Genomic DNA, 24,849 nt, shown 5'->3' on the forward strand with positions numbered 1-24,849 from the left:
TGTCTTACTCTCCCTCTTCCTTCATTCCTGCATCATGGAATCTCTTATCCAATAAACCACTTGCACCTGTGTCCTTTTCTCAGCCTCTGCTTTTGAAGGTGTGTTTCCTAAAGAGGCTGCACAGCACATCCAGGTATATGAGTTAGTGCAAAGGCTTTGATTGTCAAACAGACTCACAAGAATCAGAGATCTTAGCCAATACTGATGCACACATGAAGCAGGAAGAGATCTGGAATAACCGTTGCATCTCTCCAGTTCTTTCTAAATGCACTTTGGCTCAGATCTAACAAACAACTTCTCTAAGCAATACTTGACAGAAAAACACCTGAGAATATTGCTCACCCAGAGGGAGCTCTTACACTTTTAGCTTATGTGACGTGTTCCAAGGAACCATGCCCCATAAGTGCATGGATTCCAAGTTTGTTAACCATAAGCAATCTTAGAGAGATCAGGTACATCCTGCAAAAATAAAACAAAACAAAAAACCCATATATTAAGGACTTTCCTTCTAATAAACACCACTGATGTATTTGTCAGAGGTCAGTCATGTTTACAAGGAGCTTTGGCTGGTTACCTTTCTCCTGGAATGAATGAATGCCCTTTAGTAAAGGGGTTGAATGGATGGTAGGCCAGTTACTCACCTCTTCCTTCCTAGTAAGCATGAAACCTTTCAAAAACACTAAGCCATGCACTGCCATCCTCTGGAATTGTCATATAGACTTGTAAATAATGTACCTTTATTACTCTTGCTTTATCTTTTTAGATTGCTGGCTCTGCCACATAGCTCTGAGACCATGAACAAATGGCTTAATGTCTCTGAGCCTCTCACTACGTTGGTAAGATGTGATGATTAATTTCTATTTCAAAAAAAAATTGTTGGGAGGAATAAATGAGATAACATTGGCGAAACTGAGTGAAGGTTCTGGCATATGGTAGGGATTTAGATGTTGCTCGTCCATTTTCCATCCTTTTCTGGTTATTAAGTATAGCCTTGATATCTGCCCCATCAAGCTCTTCTTGATATCTCATGTTAAGACTCCTCAAAACCAACCCTGGCTTTATTCTGCAATTTCACTCCTTGCTGATGTTCTCACCTGCTGTCTCTGCAACCCCCTGGTTTCAGTCTTGCACTCCTTATTTTATGAATTCTGACACAAACAGAGGGTACATTGAGGAATGCAGTGAAAAGTGATAATGGAATAGTGGCTAAGGGTCAGATTTTGGAGGTCCTTGAATAACGAGATAAGGAACCTTGGACTTTATTCCTTAGGCTAGGATGCGAAAGAAATTGGAGCCAAGGGGTGACATTCAGTCCCCATGGCTGGTCCACATGAAGAACAGACTGAGAGATAAAAGTGTGGAGGTAGAGAGACTACTACATTCAAAGCAACAAATGACTAAGCATTGTGGTTATAGAAAACCGAAGAAGAAACAGGCATGAAACTACTAGAAAGGTGACTGTGACAGGATCTGACAGCTAATTGGAATAGTGACGCCCAAATGTTCAAAACAGGGAACAATCAGTGATTCACAGAGGTCCTCACTAGTAACTGAGAGAATTTTAAGTGTATGAGGCCTATGGTGGGACAGTGAAGTGACCTTCAAGAACATAGAAATAAAGAAAGCAAGATTAGCCTATGAGCTTTTAATTGTAAGATAATAGTACCTGGATCAGAGGGGTGTTTGTTTGTTTTGTTGTTGTTTTTTACAAATTTTTAAAGGAAGATTTTGCCAACGGAACACGCACACACATGAAGGCAAACATGGGCTCTGTCCATCCAAACACTGTGAAGGATAGGAGTCTTAGCTACCAGATATTAAATATTTTGTTCCCAGGAGCAAAGATCATTCTACTATGGATGTGTTTTTAGGCACTATCTGCCCAAAAGAAAGTCAGCATGTGGGTAAGGATCTAGGTACTAGAATCATTTAGATCTGAGTATAAATCTGGATTTTGCTAGATGTGTAACTTTAGGAACTAAAACTTTAGTTTCCTCATCTGTTAAGTAGAGATAATAATAGTAGGCATCTTCTAAGGTTTATGGGAGCATTAAGTGAAATAATGCATACAGAATACTTAATACAGTGTTGGCATATAAAAAATGTTCAATAAGTAATTAATATTACTACCTTTCCTTTGGGGAATGCATACATCAAGTATTGAAGTGTAAGTCACTTGTTCTGATTATATACCAAGTAAAAAAAAAAACTTCTGATGCTTGGTAGATTTTTTTTTTTTTTTTTTTTTTTAGATAAATTACCACATTCTAGCAGAGTACACTCATCTTGCTAGCTTTGGATCATCCTTTCAGGAGGCTTTACGTAGGTCATGGTTGTAAGACACATGTTTGTGACCTATTGGGTAATTGGATCCAAACTGGAATCCAGAATTGAGTGGGAAATCCTTTTAGAAGAGTGAGAAGGGGAGAAGAGAAAGGGTACATGGTTTTCATGAGATGAACAAGTATTGTATTGGAAGTGTTTAGCTGTGGTTCTGTGAAGATGGACACCAGGGCACTCTTGTCATCGCTAGCACAGCATGTGCAAATAGTGGCCATTCAACATAAACGAATGAAAGAAATTCAGCCTGTATGGGAGTGACCATACCGTTATATCACTGAAATGGCTCATGATTTTAAAGAGAGAAGTTTTAACACTCTGCTACTTATTAGCTGTATTTCCATAGACTAGTAGCTTCCTTAGTTTCTGGAGTCTAGTTTCCCCATCTACAAAGTGGAGAATGAATATACTGCCTTCAGTGAAAGATTTTTGTGAGACTTAATAAGATAATGTCTATGAAATATGCTAAAAATAGCGACTTAGGAATGGTTATTTTTCCTCCCACACTGGAGTATGATTTCTATATCTCAGCTAATTCCATACCTCTAGTACTTTGTGTTGTGCTACTAAGGCATTGACTGGATGCTAGTTGAATGAATTAACGAAATCAGGAAGAAAATTTGAATAGGAGACCTTGAAGTTGGAATAGTTGTGTTGGTTATCATAGTGAAATAGGTTTAGGTTTAAATTAAATTTTGCTCTCTGGTTAGATAAAGTTACCCAGAATGGTGGCAGAAGAAAATTGTGATCTAGGTGCCAGAACTGCCCAGAAATATGAAGGAATACCCTAAAGATAAATAGATGATAGGTCAGTATTGAGTAGACTTGGGGAAAGTAGTTTTTAATTTTTTTTAAGTTTTAAAATAATAAAATCCAAGTGCATGTAGACCATTCACCAGTCATATGCTGAATCATACAATGTCTTATTACATTTTTTTAGAAATGAAACTTTATAAAGTATGTTCTCTGACCACAATGGAATGAAATTAAAAATCAATGGCAATGCAGGATATAGAAAAGACTGTACTGTTTGGAAATTAAATAGCACACATCTAAGTAGCCCAAGATTCAAAGAAGAAATCATATGGGAAATTAGAAAATATTTCAAACTGAATGAAAATTATATACAACATACTAGAATTTGTGGGAGGCAGCTGACATAATGCTTAGAGGAAAGCTTATAAGTTTTAAGTATTGTATGAGAAAAAAGCAAGGTTTAAAATTAATTATCTAACTTTCCATCCTAAGAAGCTGGGTGTGGGGGGGAAGAACAAATTAAACCCAGAGTAAGTAGAAGGAAAGAAATAAAAATAGAACCAGGAATCAATAAAATTGAAAACAAAGAACAGAGAAATTTTACAAAGCCAAGAGTTCTTTCTTTAAAAAGATAAACTTAATAAACCAAAGCGGATTGATTAGTAAAAAGAGAGAAATCACAAGTTACCAATGTCAGGAATGAGAACAGGAATACAACTACAGATCCTACTGACGTTAAAATGATAATAAAGGGAATAATATGAACAACTTTATGGCAATAAAGTCACAATTTATCAAAACCAAAAGAACAAAAATTCAAAATCTGAGTAGCCTACTAATCTATTAAATTAAATGTATAACCAAAATCTTCCCACAAAGAAAACTTCAGACTTAGATTAATTCTATTAACATTTAAACTAGCACTCATTTTAAACAAATTTTCAAATAGAGGAGGAGGAAACACTTCCCAAATCACTTTGTGGGATTAGCTTAACTCTGTTATCAAAACCTGACATAGATATTTTGAGAAAATTACAAACCAATGTTCCTCATGAAAATAGATGTGAAAATCTTCAACAAAATGCTAACATAATTGAAATTTATACCAAGAGTACAAGGTTGATTTTACATTTGAAAATCAATCAGTATAATTCAAAATATGGACAGAATAAAGGAAAGAAACAATAGGATCTGAATTGCTGCAGAAAAAAAGGCATTGACAAAATTCCACACCCTTTCGTGACTAAAAAAAAAGGAAAAAAACTTAAAAAACTAGAAATAGAAGAGAACATACTAAATCTGATAAAGGAAACCTAAATCTAAATCACATTTAATAGAAACATAGTGAACATTTTCCCCCTATGATCAGGAACAAGGCAGGGTTTTCTGTGTTCATCACTTCAGTATAGTGTACGCTGGAAGTGCTGCCAGTGCAGTAATGCAAGAAAAAGAAATAAAAGGTATAAAGATTGAGAAAAGCAGAAGTAAAAGTCTTTATTCACTGAAGACATGATTGTTTATATATAAAATCCTCAGGAATCTACAAAACAACTACTGAAACTAATGCATGAATTAAACATGGTCACAGGAATAATTATATAAAAAATCAGTAGAATTTCTATATACTAGTAGCATTTGGCTGGTGAATTTTTAAAATTAATTTTCAGTCATGTCAAAAAACAAAATACTTAGGAATAAATTTAACAAAAGATGTGCAAGATTTCTAAAATGAAAACTACAAAACATTATGAAAGAAATTAAACAAGGCCTAAATAATTGCAAAAGATATATCACATAAGTGGATTGGATGACTCAATATTGTTCTCCCCAATTTGATCTGTAGATTCAACACAATCCAAAACTCTCAACCACATCTTTATAGAAAATGACAAGTGAATCCTAAAATCTATGGAAAACAAGGGCCAGACAAACCTGAACGAAACCAAGTGGAAGAGTTTCTTTGCCTAGTTTCAAGACCTACTGCTAATCCATAATACTGAGGCAGTGTGACATTGGTGGAAGAATGGATAAATGAAACAAATGGATTGATGGAAAGCCCAGAAATAGATCCACACTCATACATATATATTCAATTGATTTTCAACAAAGTATCATGGCATTTCAGTTTGGAAAGGAGAATCTTTAACAAATAATGCTGGACAACTGAATAAACATACAGAAAGAACCACACCCACTACCTCACACAATACTGAAATTAATCTTGATGGATCATAGAATGTAAAACCTAGAACTGTGAAGATCTAGAAGAAAACATAGGAAAGTACCTTCTTTGTAGCTTTGGGCTAGGCAGGGATTTTTTAGGACATAGAAATTCTAGCACTAGTATAAATATTGATAAACTGGACTTCATGAAATTAAAAACTTCTGCTAATCAAAAGGTATCATTAAGCTAATTTAGACAAAGTGTACATGAGTTTCTGTGCACTATTCTTGATACTTTTCTGTGAGAAATTATTTCCAAATAAAAGGTTAACAAAAGATATCCTTATGATAATAGGGAAGAAAATAATCACAATGCATAATCTGACAAAGGATATATATCCAAAATTTATAAAGAACTCTTAGAATTATAATAAGAAAATAGCCCCCCAAAAATGGAACAAATGACTTAACAGACATGTCACATGACATGCCAGTAAACACATGTAAAATTGATCAGTGTCATTATTCAGAAGACAAATGCAAATAAAATCACAATGATATCCATTCATACCAACTAGAATTGGCTAACACTAAAGTCTGATAGTACCGGGGTGCCTGAGTGGCTCAGTCAGTTAAGCATCAGACTCGATTTCAGCTTGGTCATAATCTCAGGATCATGAGATCAAGCCCTGCATAGGGCTCCATACTCAGCACAGAGTCTGCCTGGGATTCTCTCTCTCTTCCTCTCCCTCTGCCCCTTCCCCCCAAAACAAAAAACAAAAACAAACAAACAAAAACTTAAAAGTCTGATAGTACCAAAAATTGAAGAGAATATGGAACCACTGCAATCATTTTGGAGAATTAGTTCTATAAAGTTATACCTATATATTCCCCAATTACCCAGTAATCCCATTCCTAGTTATCAAGTAATCCCATTCCTAAACAGGAATATGTTGCTGCACTGCTATATAATAAAACATGCACAAAAATAACATTTTAAAAGAACAGGATGAAAGATAGTTCTAACATTTTCCTTCTGCACTTCAGCGGATGATTGTGTTTCACCACACCTCCCCATGTACTCGTCCCACGTTGAAGACACTGTCTTGGGGCAAAAATTATACCACATTTACTCATACATCTGAATATAAAACTATGATAGACTTAACCCTTTTGCATCTTAACCTTACCTCTCACTCTGGATTGAAAGGATTTATTGCTTTTTAAATGAAGTTATGGTGTTTTTTAGTGCTGGCACAGTAGAATTTTTAGGTCTGGGGCATTCTCTTAAATCATCTCTTCTAATTTGTACTGTATTTAATCATAACACTGTTGAATAATAGTTTTTCTACAGAATATGTATTTTAGAAGGAAGAAATAATGAGAGTAGAAAAGTAGGAAGAGGAGATAAGAAAGAGGTATAGAAAAAACTATGTTGACTTTTAAAATAGTTAATTATACTATAAATATTGGTAGCAGTTCATTTGAATGAAATGTTGTCACCTTGGGGAATTACTAACTGTAGAAAATTAGCAGTTTGTACATCTAGATAAAGTTGCTAAAAATGGGGGAAACATCGCTATTCTCTGCTAAAAAGACAGTCTTTAATAAGCATCAACTCTACTATATAAAAGCCTGAGACAGGTTTGGAGATTTTAAGCCTGCTGTGTTACCTCTGAGACCTAAAGGAAGCAGAACATAAAAATGAGCCTCTATCAATTTGAAGCAAACCTAATCTTTGTGATCATGGCTGTGGTCTAAATCTATTAAAGATGTTAGAATTCAGTGTCCTTGGTATCACTGTGACTTGACCTGAATAGTGAGCAATAAACTTGTGTATTATAATTCTGCTTTGAAGATATGTGCTTAGGAAGTGAAAGCGACAGTCAGTGTTTTGTGTCTGTCTCTAAGCAGACTAAGAGCCTATATAAAATGACAGGTGCATTTTTAGGGAAAGAAACCCATAATGTTTTCCTATTTAGTAGGTGACAGTATGTCTCAAGATAACACAAGCTTAAGGGGCTGGAACAAGCATGGTTATTAAAGGCTAGCAGTTTCTCAGTTCATACAAATTGAATTTTTTCGTAGGCTAGAAGACTGTAGAAATCTGTAGAGTACTGAAATAAATTAGCATATTAAGTGAATTTATACATTCAGGCTTGTGAACACTTTGAATTTAAGGAAGAAATTTTATTACTTCTTGAGAGAAAAAAGACAATTCTTAAATTCTGTGTTTGATCTCCCTATTGCAAAGGGCCTGTATGATAAATTATATCATTTAATGATTATCCAAAGTAGTAGATATTATATTGATGGGAATCTTTCTCTCTTCTTTCTTTCTTCAGAATTACTGATTTAGGGAACATTAAAAGAAGATTATATTTATCAACAGTCCATAAGGAACTGTCCTCAACTCCTCTTCATGCAAAAATCCCACTCTTCATGATCAAGCGCAAAATTGTAAGTGTCACATGAATGTTGCTTAAAATAGTAAATTCAATTCAGCAAATATTAATATGGGCCTATTCTGTGTATAAAGCACTTTGTTAAGTACCATGGTCATATAAAAAATGAATAAAATTTATACTCTTCCTTGCTCTCCCATGAAAGAGCTTAAAATCTACTAGGTGGGAGAATATGATTATTTGAACATCTAGAATATCACCAAAACCGTGGTGGGAAGCACAGTAGAGAGAGAAGGTCTACTGGTGCTATGAAAGGGAAAGAAATCCGTCTGACTACAGGATGAGGAAAGGCTGAATGAAGACGACTACATTTAGTTGGGCCTTTGAAAGACTATAAGATTTCAACAGGTAGAGATAGGAAGCCAAGTATCCCAAGCAGAAGTAACGGCATGAACAGAAGCCTGAAGGCTGGAAATTGATACATATTTGGAGAAAAAAGAGTGATTAATCATTATTGCCAGATTTTTTTTTTTTTTTTGAATACCCTGAAGGAAACATCAGTCCTGCAATACAATAGTCAGGCATAGGTTGGGAGATTTTATGCCTATGGTGTAACCTCTAAGACCTATAGCAGCAATAAGGTATGAGTAGATAAGCAATAAGGTACAGGCCAAGAAGTTTGGGCCTGATATGACTGACTGTTCTTTCTCAAATTTTAATTACTTCAGTACTACTCTCATGGCTTTACCATGTTTATGTACTACTTGTTCTAATAAGTACTTAATACTTTCCTTTAAATCAACTCAGCTGTTTGGGGCTTAAATATATTTATTTTAAAAGAAACCTTTAACCACTTCCTTAAATGCACAGACTCCAGTGTAAGGAAGGATCATGAAAAGGTAAATACGACACCACCAAAGGAAACTAATAAAGCTTTAATAACTGATCCTAAAGAGATAGATCTGTGACCTGTCAAAGAATTCAGAACAGTCTTAAGGAAATTTAGTGACCTACAAGAACATACAGACAGACAATGAAATGAACTTAGGGAAACAAACCATGAACAGCACAAGATGTTTGACAAAGGAATGGAAACCATCAAAAATAAACAAATAGAAATGCTAGAGCTGAAAAATACAGTAACTGAAGAATTCAGTGGAGAGCTTCAAAAGCAGATTGAACCATGCAGAAAAAAGAATCAGTGACCTAGAAGACAAGACAATTGAAATTATCCAGTTGGGATTAAAAAAGGAAAAGGAATGACAAAGAGTGAAAAAAGCCTATGGGAATTATGAGACACAAAGAAAATAAGCAATATTCACATTACTGGAATTCCAGAAGGAGAAGAGAAAGAGAAAAGGACAGAGAGTATATTTAAAGCAATGATGGCTAAAAACTCCCCAAACCTGGGGAGAGAAATAGATATTCAGATCCAAGAGGCCAAAGGACCACAAATAGGACCACACAAACATATTATGATTAAATTGTCAAAAGTCAAAGTAAGAATTTTAAAAGCAATGAGAAAAGAGAGGTTAGAAGTTACATACAAGGGAGGCCCCATAAAACTATGGACAGATTTCTCAACAGAAACTTTTCAGGCCAGAAGAGAATGTGATGACATATTCTAAAAATAGGGAAAAAATTAGAAACCAACCAAGAATACTATCCCTGGCAAAGCTGTCTTTCAGAAATAAAGGAGGGGTAAAGACTTTCCTAAACAAACAAAAACTGAGGGAATTCATTACCACTAGACCTGCCTTACAATAAATGCTAGAGGGAGATCTTTGAGTAGAAATAAAAGGACTCTAACAACATAAAAACATAAGAAGGCAGTGTAAAACTCACTACAATGGTAAATGTATAGTCAGAGTTGGGAGTCTATAATAGTGGTGCATAATTCATTTATAATAATACTAAATGGCTATGTTTTAAGTACTGATTTCCTTATTTATCTATGATTTTTTTAGAGTTCAACAGTAGGTGGTTTCCAACAGTTAAATCATATATGAGACCAATACTCCATTCTGTGTGTAGTTAATAAATAAAATCTGTCATTACCTTGCTTTTGTGAATTCAGTCACCTTTGTCAGTTAACTAATTGAAGTTCTGGATATTTTGTTAAAATCTGAACTGACCATTCTGTACATGGATATCATCCTTCCCACACACACACAGTAGTATGCCTTTCATCTAGTGACATTTGTAGGAATACAGTATTTAAAAATAAAATATTATCTTTCTTTACAAGTAAACCTTGATGAGATAGAAAGTGAACTTGACTGAACCATATTTCCTATTTAATAAATGAGTCAGATGAATATGTGTCAGTGGCACCAGGTATCTAATGACATAAGAAATGTACTACTTAAACTAAAAAATAAAAAAAAAATAAAAAGTGTAATAGGTCCTCATCTAAGAAAATCCTGGTGTGAAGAAAGCAAACTGGTCATTATTTTAGGTAACTTGAGCTCATGCTAAATTTTAAAAGGCAAAACACTCATAACATATCTAGAACTTCTTTTCTGAGTGTGGTTGAATCTAGAAAGAATTACTCACATACATTTAAGACAGTCCTAAGCAATAAGCAAAGAGAAGGTATTTTTTTTCTGTAGTGTTCCCTATCCTGGTGAAATCACGAAGTCATACCTACTTGTAATATGTTCTAATCTATATTTTGTTAAGTATAGACATGTAAATAATATGTAGGGGTTAAAAGCACAGTATCTGAATTCTGATACTTACTAGTTATATGACCCTAGTTATATGAGTTCCCTCACCTATAAAATGCAAATAATATGAGTTATACTTCCTATTAAGATTGTTATGAAGATTTACACAAGTAAATAAACATAAGTCTTTTATAACAATGCCTGGCACAGTCTAAGCCCTAGATAAGGATTACAGCTCCGATTTGCTCTTTAGTTGCTACTTCTTCCAGGAAGCTCTCCATGATTTCCCCTCTGGGTAATAACTATTTGGGGTATAGTTCACCATTGCCAGTCACAACTTCATAATCCTCGTAACACTTCTTCACCATGTGCTTATCTATCTCACTGCCTTTAGACTACAAGCATGTTTTATTTGACTTTTATCCCTAGTCCCATTAAGAACATGGCACAAAGGAAGTGCTGAATAAATATTTGTTGAACAAACAGGCGAGTCTTACTATGCCTCTTGATGCTGCAAGATAAAATAAGTAAGTTTGTCATGGACCTTTCTAAATGCACTTGATTCCAGAAATATTCTGTACTATTCAAGCAGATATTAAGAAATACAGTTCTAAAACTTGTACTCATTTCCCCTCAGTTTCCTCCCAATCAAAGAGATGCTACAGCAGAGGAGGGTCTTTCATTTCCACTGTTAATATAGTCTATTCCCAGTGAGCCTTTAATAAATTACAGCTAAACCATGTTTTAGGGGAACCTTCTATGGAGAGAAGCAAGGTGAGAGAGAACACTCCACCCATTCAAAATGCCATCCCTAGGGCCCTCTTTGGTGTTGGTGTGGTGTTGCTCTAGTTCTCTACTTTTGCCAAAACTTTCTTCACTTCTACTTTTTAGGAACTGTAGATAGTTTGGTGGTAAACCGTGAAACACAGTATTTTTAAACATCTTCAGCTAACATTTATAAGTCAGAAGTTATCAATATTGTCTGTTGTGCAGTGAGCAGTCAGCTGGAGCTGAGTGGCAACTGCACACTTTTAACAGAGCTTTAAGCTCTACTGTAGAGTTTAGTCCTTTCCACTCATAAGGAATGCAGGTGCACTCAGACCATTTCTTTTTTTTTTTTTTTTTAAGATTTTATTTATTTATGTGACAGAGAGACAGCCAGCGAGAGAGGGGACACAAACAGGGGGAGTGGGAGAGGAAGAAGCAGGCTCCCAGCGGAGGAGCCCGATGCAGGACTCGATCCCCGAACGCCAGGATCACGCCCTGAGCCAGAGGCAGACACTTAACGACTGCGCTACCCAGGCGCCCCCACTCAGACCATTTCTGCTTCATTCATTTAAGTTATCTGCCAAGGCCCTCTAAGCACAGAGTTTGCAACCCCGATTTAGAGGATAATTGCTAAAAGGTCCACTTCGCCTTGTTCTTTAGTTAAAACCTTTACATAGCCAAAGGCAACAGATAAATATTCTTAAAGCCACACCAGTATGAATATTTATGTATAGGCCACTTACTATCCAGTTACCATTAAATGTTAACCTTTCAAATAAAAAAAATTTTATTTTTCATGTTATTCTCTATTTTGAAGAATTCAATTTAATATTTAAATTACAACAATTTATACTTTTAACTTAGATTTTCAATGGCAAGAACAGTTTGAAAAATTAATAATCATCAAATTAAACAATGGAGGTAGCCACTTAGTCAAGACTCACTGAAATCAATCTTACTTCTTCTTCAATGTAGTTTTAATTAGTTGGTGATAGTATCAGATGAACATCAATGTCTTGCTACCAAAGTATATATTAATGTACAGTAAATTTAAGTGTATTTGAATAGGAGGTTCAAGTATGAAATATCATTGAGAATGAATCATTCATTGGAGATATAATGAAGTGGTATGATAAATTACAATGCCAAAATCTTTTAGTAACCTTTACCACTCAAATACCCAGGGTTTGTCATTTAAATGGGTAAAATTGCTCTTTAGGAATTGTACTTTCATGACGACTCTGATGGAATATGTTATAGCTTTTATTACAAACTGGAAGTGTGGTATAATGTTTTTAAAATTTTCCCTCAAAGATCATTTTCCCCATAAAGTCAGTGATTTAGAAATTTTTGAGTTTTAACAGTATTTACTTTCTTGAGTGTCACTGAATGAGAAGGGAGTGGAGGAAGCAGGTTTATTTAGACCAAGATCATTTAGATATACATTTAAGATGCTAGAGAATGTCCCTTAATGAAACCATTCTAACCTAGAATCCACTGTAATGCCTGTGGTACTTATTTGAAGGTTTGTAAATGTTTTCATCTCTTCCACAAGAATATCATTTAAAAATATCTGGTTTTCTCTCTCTACTCACCTGTCAGTCTAATATAGATGTTTAACAAATTTGAGGAAAGAAGAGTAGTTCCATGCCTTCCTCTGTAGTCCCTGAATGGTTATGTGAAGTAGGAACAACCACATAAAAAATAAGTTTGTTCTGGAAAACAGATGATTACCCCATTTTTAAATCACATGAACAGGCAGGAGAATATTGTTAAGAGTTGAAGTGTGACCTCTAGGGGTAGCTTGTAGGGGTTCAAATTCTGGTTATCACTTCCTGTCTGGGCCCTTAGCCAAGTCAGTTAATCTCTCTGTGCTTCATTTCCTCATCAGTTAGGTGGTGACAACAATAGAACCTGCTTCCTAGAGGAGTTGTTAGGAAAGAGTTACTACCTAGACCAGTGCCAAGCTCTTAGTAAGTGCTCAGTTAACATTAGTTGATATTGTTATTACTATTTTCTCTTGACATAAACCCATGTTTATTAACTTAGGAATATAGTGTTACAGTAAACTTCTGAACTTAGAGTTCTTTCAATTGGCAAATATTTATGGAGCCCCTGCTATAGGCCAAGGTCTGTGACAAATGATAGGAATCCAAAGGTGAATGACACATCAAGGAGATTATAATGTGGCAGAGGAGGCAAACACATAATCAATTAATGATAATGGGCTCTGGTGAACACCAACCCAGATGCTCCTACAGGAAAATATCAGACTTGTCTAGCCAAATTGGGGATTGTTACCATGGAGGTATTTATGCTAAGTTGTAAATACACACAAACAAAAGTAGGAAAGTTTATGTCACATTTGATCCATTAACTGATTCACATGCATGGAATTAGAGTGCTAGAAAGGAAGGCTAGCCAAAACCATGAAGGGCTTTGAAAGCCATGTTGAGAAGTTTGAATTTTCGTCCATTAGAAATTTTTAAAATAATTTTTAACATGGAGAAGTTTCATGATATAATCTGCATTCTAGAAAGTAAGTATAATCTAAGAATGGAGAGAGCTAGAGGAAAAGAAACCAATTAAGATCCAATGTGCAGAAGTCTAGGTGAGACAGATAAGCCTGCATTAGTGTAGTAGCAAAGAAGTAAGAGAGGAGGACAGATATGAAAGATACTTAAAGAGTAAGATCAATTAAAAAAAACAGAGAAAATGGCACTGAAATTCACTGGTTGGACTTAACAACAAGTTAAACACTAGAGGTATCAGTAAAATTGAAGCCAGGAATATAAAAACTATCCAAACAAAAGCATGGGGAGGAGAGCCTTAAAAAAAAAGATGAGTACAGTCTGAATGGCTTGAGAAACAATATCAACCAGTCTAATATGTGGGTAATCAGAGTAGTAGCAGGAGAACAAAGAGAGATTGAGCACCAGAAAATTTATAGAAGTGATGGTTGAAATTTTTCAAAATTTGAAAAATACACCCACAGATCCAATTAGCTCAACAAATCAAAGGCTGAAGATCCCTCAAAAACTGCACCAAACCACACCATGGTATATCATAACTTAAAAACACCAAAAAATCATGGCATGGTATGTCATAACTAAATTGCTGAAAATCAATGATAAAGAGAAAATCTTAAAATGTAGCCAGAAAAAAAAATTACATTACTCATCAGAAAACATTGATAAAATATATCACAAGCTTCCCTCAGAAGCAATGAAAGTAAGAAGACAATGGAATGATGCTTGGGTAAAAAAAAAAAAAATTTAACCTATCAACCTAGAATTCTGTATCTAGTGAAACTATTCTTCAAAAATTGGAACAAAATAAAAACACTTTAAGACTGAAAAGTGCTAGAGAATTCATTGCTAGCAACTTGCACTACAAAAATATTAAAGAAGTTCTTCAGGCTGAAAATAATATATACCAGATGGAAATCTGGATCTGAATGAGAGAAGAATACCAGTAGTGATAAATATGTAGATGAATCTGGGGGTGCCTGGGTGGCTCAGTTGGTTGAGTGTCTGCCTCTTGATTTCAGCTCAGGTTGTGATCTCAGGGTCTTGAGATCAAGCCCCTCATCATGCTCCAAGCTCAGCAGGGAGTCTGCTTCTCTCTCTCTCCCTCTACCCTTTCTCATGTTTGCTGTCTCTCTGTCTCTCTCTAAAATAAATAAATCTCTAAAAACTATGTAGGTGAATCTAAGAGGTTCTTTATTCATATCATAATTTCTTTAAAAGTATTTGTTGAAAGAAAAATAGCAACAGTGTAGAAGTAAAATAGATGACAGTAACACAAAGAATGGTAGAGATATTAGTATACTTTTTTTTAACATTCTTATCCATGAGATATTCTAATATTACTCAAAGTTAGATTGTGATAAGTTAAAGATTTATATTGCAACTAGTGCAGCCATTAAAAAAATAAAACAAAGTTGTGTAACTCATCAGCAAATTGATGAGATTAATGGAACACTAAAAATATATCCAATCCAAAAGAATACAGAAAAGAACTAAACAAGAGCAGGTGGGACAACTTGAAAACAAATAGCAAGATTGTAGTCTTAAACTCATATACATTGGAATAATTACATTAAGTGGAAATGGGCTTAACTCTCCAACTAAAAGAGATTATTAGATCAATTAAAATCAAAACACAATTGTATATGGCTTATAAGAAATATATATTAAATCTAAAGACAGAGGTGAAAAATTTAAAAAAGAAAAGGTTATACCATACAGGCACCAACCATAAGAAAGCTAAAGTGGCTGTATTAATATCAGACAAAGTAAACTGCAGGAAACGGAATATTACATAAAGAGGCATTTCATAATGATGAGGGAGTTAATTCATATAGTAGATAAAACAAATCTAAATACATATACACCTAGTAACAGTGTTTGGAAATTCATGAAGCAAAAACTAAAAGAACCAAAGAGAGAAACATAAATTCACAATTTTAGATGAAGATTTCAACACTCCCCTCTTAGATTTTAACAGAAAATCAGTAAACTTGAAAAATGTTATCAATCAACCAGACCTATTTGACATTTTTAGAACATACCATCTAACAACTGCATAATACACACTATATTCAAGTGCACACTGGGTATTTACCCAAGGTGTGTGATATATCAGTCTGTATTAATCTCAATAAACTTAAAAAGACTGAAATGATACAAAGTATGTTCTGTGAATACAAAGGAATTAAACTAGAAATTAATAACAAAAATATAGTTGGACAATCCCCAAGTAGTTAGAAATAAAGCAACATACTTCCAAATAACTTATAAGTCAAAGACAAATTATGGGAGATATTAGAAAATATTTTAACTGTTATTTTAACTAATTTCAAATGGTAATGAAAATAAAGCGTACCAAAATTTGTGGATACATCTGAAGCATCTAAAATATGGAGAAAAGAATAATCAAGAGAATATATAAATGAAATAAAAACTGGACAGTGGAGAAAATCAATAAAACCAAAGTTTGTTCTTTGAGAAGGTTTAGCAAGTGATAAGCTGTTAACTAGATTAATTAAGAAAAGAAGAATTCACACATTACTAAACTCAAGAATGAAAGTAGGGAAAAAGGAAAATAAGGGAATATTATGAACAATATTTTGCCAGTAAGTTTGACAATTCAGATGAAGTGGGAAATTTCTGCTAAAGACACAAAGTACTAAAACTGATACTAAAAGAAATTAAAAGTTAAAATAGCCATGTATCTATTTTTAGAAAGTGAATTTGTAATTAAAAACATTCCCGCAAAGAAAATACAGGTCCAGAAAAATCCATGTCCAGGCTTTACATATAATTCTACCAAACATTTAAGGAAAAAATAATACAAATTTTAAACACTCTCTGTCAGATAATTAAGGGGAAGGAACATTTCCCAAATCATTGAATAAAATGAGGCCAGCATTATGCTGATACCAAAGCCAGCAAAGACATTATAATTCCCAAAAAATAACTATAAATCAGTATCACTCATGAACATAAACACATGAATCCTTAACACTGTGACTAAGTGGTGTTTATTCCAGGAATTTAAGCTTAGTCTTACATTTGAAAATCAGTCACTGTAATTTATCACATTAACAGAATAATGGAGAAAAAAATCGTAAGGTCATCTCATCAAATGTAGAAAAATCATTTAACAAAAATTCATTAGTCATTCATGATTAAAGCTCACATCAAACTAGGAATAGAAAAGAATCTTTTTCAATTTGATAAAGAAGTTCTATTAAAAGGAAAAAAAAAAACCCAACAACTAAATCATACTTAGTGGTGAAATACTGACTACTTATCCCCTAAGATAGGGAACAAGGCAAGGATATCCACTCTACTTCTATTCAGCATTGTATTGGAGGTCCCAGTAAGTGCAATAAGATAATAAAGAGAAATAAAACACATACAGACTAGAAAAAAAGAAGGAAAACTTTCTCTCTTTGCAGACAACATAATCATCTAAGTAGACAATTCTAAGGAATCTGCAAAAACTAAACAAAACCTACTAGATTAAGTGAGTTTTGTAGGGTCACAGAATATAACATCAATAACCGAAGTCAATTATATTTCTATATAAATTGTTTATAGCAATAAACAATTGAAATTTTTAAATTTTTAAAATTTAAATATTTTTATTAAGTTTTTTATTTTAATTCCAGTATAGTTAACATACAGTGTTATATTAGTTTCAGGTATACAGTATGGTGATTCAACAATTCTAGTTTTAATTTTTAATTTTAAAAATATTTACAATAGCATCAAAAGTACATAATATGCAGGAATAAATTTAATAAAATATATGCTAGATCTTTACACTGAAAACTATAAAACACTGCTGAAAGAAATTGAAGAAGACCTAAATAAGTGGAGACATGTTGTTTATGGATCTAAACACTGTATATTCAATCTAATCCTAATCAGAATCCCAGGGGGCTTTTTTAAAAATATTTTTTGCAAAACTTATAAACAAATTCTAAAATATATATGGGAATTCAAAAGACTTAGAATACAACACAATTTCAAAAGGTAAGAATTATACCTCATGATTTCAAGACATGTTGTAAAGCTACAGTAATCAGGACAATGTGTTCTTAGCATAGATACCAGAAAAAAGTTTAGAAATAGACACATGCATGTATAGTCAGTTGATCTTCAACCAAAGCACCAGAGCAATTCAACAGAGATAGGAACATGCTTTTTTCAAACATGGAACTTCTGAGTATCCATTTGGGAGGAAAAAAATGAACCTCAACCTATACTTCAGAGCACTCAAAAGATTAAGATGAATCATAGATCTAAATGTAAGTGCTTAAAATATAAACAACCATAAGAGATTTCTTAAACCCAGAAAACATTAACCCAAATAAAGAATAAATTGACAGGGGCGCCTGGGTGGCGCAGTCGTTAAAGCGTCTGCCTTCGGCTCAGGGCGTGATCCTGGCGATCCGGGATCGAGTCCCACATCAGGCTCTTCCGCTGTGAGCCTGCTTCTTCCTCTCCCACTCCCCCTGCTGTGTTCCCTCTCTCGCTGGCTGTCTCTCTGTCACATAAATAAATAAAATCTTTAAAAAAAAAAAAAAAAAAAAAAGAATAAATTGACAAAATGGGCTTTAGCAAAATTTAAAACTGCTCGGGGCACCTCAGTGGCTTAGTCTGTTAAGTGTCTGTCTTCGACTCAGGTGGTGATGCCAGGGTCTTGGGATCCAGCCCTGTGTTGGGCTCCCTGTTTGCTTATCAGGGAGTCTGCTTCTCCTTCTCCCTCTGCCCCTCCCCTCCTCATTCATGCTCTCTCTCTCTTTTTCTCTCTCTTTCAAATAAATAAATAAAATCTTTTTTTTTTTAATTAAAACTTCTCATCAGAAGACATTTTTAAGAAAATGAATAAGCAGGGGCACCTGGGTGGCACAGCGGTTAAGCGTCTGCCTTCGGCTCAGGGCGTGATCCCGGCGTTGTGGGATCGAGCCCCACATCGGGCTCCTCCACTGTGAGCCTGCTTCTTCCTCTCCCACTCCCCCTGCTTGTGTTCCCTCTCTCGTTGGCTGTCTCTATCTCTGTCTAATAAATAAATAAAATCTTTAAAAAAAAAAAAAAAAGAAAATGAATAAGCAAGCCACAGCTGGGAGAAAATATTCCTAATACATGTATCCAACAAAAGACCTATATCCAGAATATATTCTCCAACTGTATAATAAAAAAAGTAACTTTTTTTAAGGCAAAAACATTTGAACAAGCATTTCACAAAGATTATTTAATCAAATAAGCATGTGAAGAGCTCCATACTATCAGTCAAGGGAATTCAAATGAAAAACACAGTTGCTACTACTTCACCCACTATAATGGCAAAAATAAAAGAGACAGGAAATACTAAATGTTGGTGAGATATAAAGCAATTATCACACATTTCCAACATATATGGAGAATTTCCAGCATAACCAGTTTGGAAATACCTTTGGAAGTTTCTGATAAAGTTAAACGTTTACCCGTTGATACAAAAGCTCCATTCCTTGGTGTCTATCCACAGAAACGTAAGTACATGTACACACACACACACAAACCTTGGCTGGGAATTTCACAACAGCTTTCTTTATAAAAGCCAAAAACTTGAAATAACTTATATGCCCCACAACAGAAGAGTGAACATTTAAATTATGGTATATTCACAGAGGGGGGTACTACTCAACAAAACAAGAATGAACTACTGATCCATGCAACAACATGGATGAACCTCAAGTATTATGCCAAGTGAAAGAAGACACTTTTACTATGATCCCATTTATATAAATTAATAGAACAGACAAACTAAGGTGAAAGAAAATTAGTGGTTGCCCTTGAGAGGGATGAGTCTGAGATTGACTGGGAAGCAGCACAAAAGATCTTTCTGGGGTTATTGAAATGCCCTACAACTTGATGGGCTGTGGTATGTAGGTGAATGAAATGGTCAGAATCATCAAATTGTACCCTTAAAGTCTGTGCATTTTGTGGTATGAAAGTCAAAAAGGTGGTGTGGTTAACATATATTAAGTACATATATATTAGGCACTATTATAAGTGCTTACATGTTTTTAAACATTTAATCCTGACAACTCTGAGAGATGTATTATTATTACCACCATTTTATAAATGAGGAAAGCTAAGCACAGAGAGGTTAAGTAACTGTGAATTTTATCTAACTAGTAAATGTTGGAGCTGGAATGCAAACCCAGGCATACAGGCTCCAGAGCCCATGCCCTTGCATCCCTAGGAGGAATATATTTAAAAGGAGTTGCCAGTAGGGATTAACTGGAAGGAATTTCCAAACAGGTTAAATAGGATATTATAATTAGATAATAGAAAATAATTTCTAATTCCAAATTTTAAAAGTTAAGTGTTTCAGGGGCGCCTGGGTGGCACAGCGGTTAAAGCGTCTGCCTTCGGCTCAGGGCGTGATCCTGGAGTTCCGGGATCGAGCCCCACGTCAGGCTCCTCTGCTATGAGCCTGCTTCTTCCTCTCCCACTCCCCTGCTGTGTTCCCTCTCTCACTGGCTGTCTCTATCTCTGTCAAATAAATAAATAAAATCTTAAAAAAAAAAAAAAAGTTAAGTGTTTCAGAGAAAGGAGGTTAAATGTCAGGATGTGGCCATGTGAGTGAATTACTAAGTAAAGAGGAGAAGGCTTTTGAAAAAAAGGAGGTTAAGGGCCTCAGGGTATTGGACAGTGTGTTAGAAGGTAAGGTGAATCTGGTCCCAGCGTTTTTCGGGAATTTGTAGATAGGCTGGCAAGGGTGTGTCTGCAGAAGTAGGAGTGACCAGGAAGTGATTTGAACATCAGTGAAGCTAAAAGAGTGAAAGAGCCTGTCAATGCAATTCCTCCAGCTTGAAAGAAGATAGGGTTTCCAGTCAGAAGTGCAAGGCCGCTTCCAATGCCACCTAGCCCCATGGCCTCAGAATTGAAGGACATAGAGGCACATAAAAAGTCCCTTAGTGTACTTCAACTCCAGAAAGAGGAAGTAATAGCTCAGAGAAAAACCAGGTTTCAGTTCAAGTAAGGTATGTAAGACCGTTAGAAAAATACAGATGTAGTAAGTACTTTTCAGTAGTAAGGATTTCAGAGGGCGCAGTGAAAGTTGACTTGAGAATTAGTAAGAGAAAGATGGGCTGCTATATATCTAGTAAGGGAAAGATGGACTGCTCTTTAGGAAGAGACCGCTTGCCCGTTGGGTAGGAATGGGAGGTGGGGGTCAGTTGCTAAATAGGTATCATGAAAATTCTTTATAAGGAACTTGCCTTTCTGTGGTTCAGCCATGAGCTACAGCACTGGCAGACCCAACCTCTCCTCAACTCCCCTCCCTCCGTGTAAGGACTTGTCATGATTTGCTTTTCCTGAGGAAACTGTTTTTTAATACAGTAGTAATAGGTAATTGCTTCTCCTGACTGTTAGGATATAAAATTACTATTTTGATCTCTGCTTACACCATTTAATAAACAATATGATGGTGATTGAAATGAATAATGTCATTGTAAGCAGATTTTCTCTTGAGATATTTAAGCTAACATGTGAAAAATTATTGTAAAAGGCACAAGAATAAGCATCTAAAAACCCCATTCTTTGTTATCATTTTAGGAGCACAGAAACAGAATGAGGTTCTAAAATTGTGAGAAGAAATGTACTTTAGGATTGCTGGGTTATGAAATTGTGGTTTCTTGTTTGTGATTTCCTTTTAGAAAGGCAACACTGGCTAGAGCTGTGCACTGTCAGTGACTCGGGCTCTTTTCTATACTGGCAAAATGAATCCAATTATCTTCACATCTTTCCTGCAGTAATGGCAAGGAAAATCAAAAAGTGCTGGACGACCAAGAACTTGTTATTTCATACATTTGAGTGGTGTGTGTGTGTGTGTGTTCACACAGTCTACTGGCTTTCACCAGTATAATAAAGCCATATGGGGGCACCTGGGTGAGTTGGTCGGTTAAGCGTCACCATTCGGCTTAGGTCATGATTTCAGGGTCCTGGGATCAAGCCCTGCATCAGGCTGGGCTCCCTGCTCAGCTCGGCAGGGAGTCTGCTTCTCCCTCTGCCCCTCCCGCCCACCCCCCCATCATGCACACACATGCAGGAACTCTCTCTCTCTCTTTCCTCCTCTCTCCCCCTCTCTTGCTCTTAAATAAATTTTTAAAAATCTTCAAAAAAAAAATAAAAATTAAATATAAAGCCATATGGCCAAAACATGAATCAGTAAAAACTAGAAATTCATGCTTTGAATCATTCTTTTACCCTTTGCCAGCCAGTTCCTTTATGCAGAATTCCATACCGGAACTAAATAGTATAAACTCTCTTATTAATCCAAGCAACAAACTAAGCAAAACTGTCTTTTCTCTATCAGATTGCTATCTTCCTGGTACATAATTCTTAAGCCCATAATTAGAAATATTTTAAATCAAAAGTTCTTCACTGCTAGACTAGAGTTACATGTAAGAATAAAGTGATTAGAGGTCAAGAAAACTCAAAAAAGGGATTTGAAGAATGGTTGATCACCAAGAATAATGAAAAAAATATTTTATAAAGATCAACTGTGATTCAGATAATCCACATGTTGAGAGTAGAGAGTTCATACTCTTTTCCGAAACTTCAGAAAGTATTTCACAGCATTTATATGAATAATGAGTTATTTGTTGAAGCTTATGAAAAGTAGAACCTTTATAAATACCAGCTAAACCAAAAAATAATTTCTATTTCCTCTAGTCAAGGGAGATTTGTGGAAGTTATTCCCATCTTTCTCAGGAACTACTCCCATCTGTACTTGTAAGAGATAAATTCACTAAAGTTACCAATTCTCACACATTTATGGGGCTAGTCGAGTGGTTATAAAATGAAAGATTGAGGATTTTGCTTGAGGGGGAGCTTGGGAAGATGGCAGAGTGGGAGGACCCTGAGCTCACCCTGTCCCACGTTTTGTGTGTGTGTGTGTGTTTTAACTAAAGATTCTATTTATTTATTTGAGACAGAGAGATACAGAGAGAGAGAGAGAGAGAGAGAGCACAAGCAGAGGGAGAGACAGAGGGAGAGGGAGAAGCAGACTCCCCACTGAGTAGGGAGCCCCCTGTGGGTCTCGGTCCCAGGACCCAGAGATCACGACCTGAGCCGAAGGCAGACGCCCAACCATTTGAGCCACCAGGCGCCCCCCATCCCACGTTTTCAATTAGATGTCATCCAAGTCAACAAACCAGAAAGCAATCTGAAGAATGAAAGAAGAAACTCCACAGCTAAATACAGAGACGAAGCTGCAGCTGAAAGTTTAGGAAGGTCAGAAAGGCAGAGGGAGGCTGCCTGCAGGAGGGAGGGAACTACATGTGGAGAAGGCAAGGCAGAGAAATGGGCCCTCACCCTAGGGAGCTCACAGGGGGAAGACTAATCCCCATAACATTTGGCTTTAAAAACCAGAGGAGCTGGGGGACCTGACTAGCTCAGTTGGTATAGAGCATACAACTCTTGATCTTGGGGTTCTGAGTTTGAGCCCCACATTGGGTGTAGAATTTACTTAAAAAAGGGGGGGTGCTAAATTCCATGAGTTTATAAAACCAGTGGTACTTGGAACCTAGAGCTTTAAAAGTCAGCTGACCCAGCACTAGGCAAGCTAGAAGGTTGAGTGATAGCTGGGTGGCCACCCATAAAGAGACAGCTGTCTGCATGGAGAGGCAACCAAAAAACGGCAGTTTGCACAACCATGGGGACAAACAGGAGACAGATCTCTTCATCATGATTTCAGAGCATGCTGGGAGACTTCTCCAAAAGCAAGGGAGCTGGCAGGTGCCATTTTCCTCCCCCACCCCCCAGCATAAACACAGAGCCACCTTCAAGAGGCGGTGCTGCAGAGACACTTGCTGCCTGACCCACTGGCAAATGTGCAATGCCCACAAGTTCTCCTGAGGACTAGCATACTCCAGGTCTGCTGGCTTCAGACCTAAGCTCAGGACAAATTTTGTTAAAGCCGCACACGTGCTCTGACCAGGCACTGGGTGTATGGCCACTGCAGTGTGCTGTACACATCTGCTGGGCTGCACCCAGCCGGATGCCCCCAGACACCATAGTGCACCCCACCCACCACCAGGTGCACAGCTGCCACTGTGCACCACGCCGAGTTACTCCACCAGGTGTAGCCACTACACTGCACCAACCACATGCCCCCAGCACCTTCATGTGCTGCGCCTGACCTTACCCAGCCGTTTGCTCACCATGCCCAGGCTCATGCAGCCCCCAGTCACCACAACATTTTGGAGTGGCCCAGTGCAAATTTTGCTAACACTGCCACCCTATTCCCAAGTTTTGCGGCAGGCGCACCCGCTCAGAGCTGGCCTGAGTTGGTCCCACTAACACCACAGAGAGCAAGCATAGCCCACAACAGGCAGAGAGTCAGTGCAGACAACTGCACTGAAAGAAAAAGTGACTCACACAGCAGGGTGTAAGCAACACACAAGATGCTCTCCTGCAGTGCCAGGTTTTGGTGAACAGAGGACACTGCACTGCATGGTGCCCCAGGACTTCTTCATAAAGCCACTACTTTCAAGAGCAGAAGATATAGTGGACTTTCTTAATACATAGAAACAGGCAAACAAAATGAGGAGACAGACAAATGTATCACAAATGAAAGAACAGGACAAGGCCAGAGCCAGAGGTCTAAGCAAAAAAGATAAACAACATGCCTGATAGAGACTTTTAAATAGTGATCATAAGGATACTCACTGGACTTGAGAAAAGAGTGGAAGACGTGAATAAAACCCTTGACACAGAGATAGGGAAAAACATAGCAGAGATAAAAGGCTCAGTAAATGAAATGAGAAACATACTTAATAGAATGAATAGCAAGATGGAAGAAGCAGAGGAACGAATTAGTGACATAGAAGACAGAGTAATGGAAAGTAATCAAGCTGAACAAGAGAGAAAAAATAATTACACAAAACTAGAACAGACTTAGGGAACTCAGTGTCTCCATCAAATGTAATAACATTTGTATTATAGGATTCCCAGGAGAAGAAGAGAGAGAAAGTGGGGCAGAAATTTTTTTTAAGAAATAATACCTGAGGGGCGGCCAGGGTGGCTCAGTCAGTTAAGCATCTGCCTTCAGGTCAGGTCATGATCCCAGGGTCCGGGAATCAAGCCCCGCATTGGGCTTCCTGCTCAGCAGGGAGTCTGCTTCTCCCTTTCCCTCTGCCTTCCATTCTGCCTACTTATGGTCTCTCTGTTAAATAAATTTAA

The 24,849-nt window shown here is 36.3% G+C and overlaps 1 protein-coding gene across 16 annotated transcripts in view; it reads left to right on the forward strand.

Annotated features, from left to right (window-relative positions):
* CFAP20DC (CFAP20 domain containing) overlaps positions 1 to 24,849 on the forward strand; it is a 236,640-nt gene that overhangs the window by 75,987 nt on the left and 135,804 nt on the right. For 15 of the 16 annotated variants that reach the window (XR_015726660.1, XM_087866894.1, XM_087866899.1 and 12 more), the window contains exon 5: positions 7,605 to 7,719. Coding sequence is in view for 15 of the 16 variants with exons in the window: in XM_087866894.1 (XP_087723020.1) it covers positions 7,605 to 7,719 (115 nt within the window). In the remaining variant the exon portion in view is untranslated. Of the gene's footprint in view, positions 1 to 763; positions 837 to 7,604; positions 7,720 to 24,849 lie in introns of those variants that run through there. The other variant, XM_087866901.1, reaches the window with a different exon arrangement.

This window comes from Ursus americanus, chromosome 14 (assembly GCF_024610735.1).
Source record: "Ursus americanus isolate L20-20 chromosome 14, mUrsAme1.1.p, whole genome shotgun sequence".
In the NCBI taxonomy this organism is placed as follows: Eukaryota; Metazoa; Chordata; class Mammalia; order Carnivora; family Ursidae; genus Ursus; species Ursus americanus.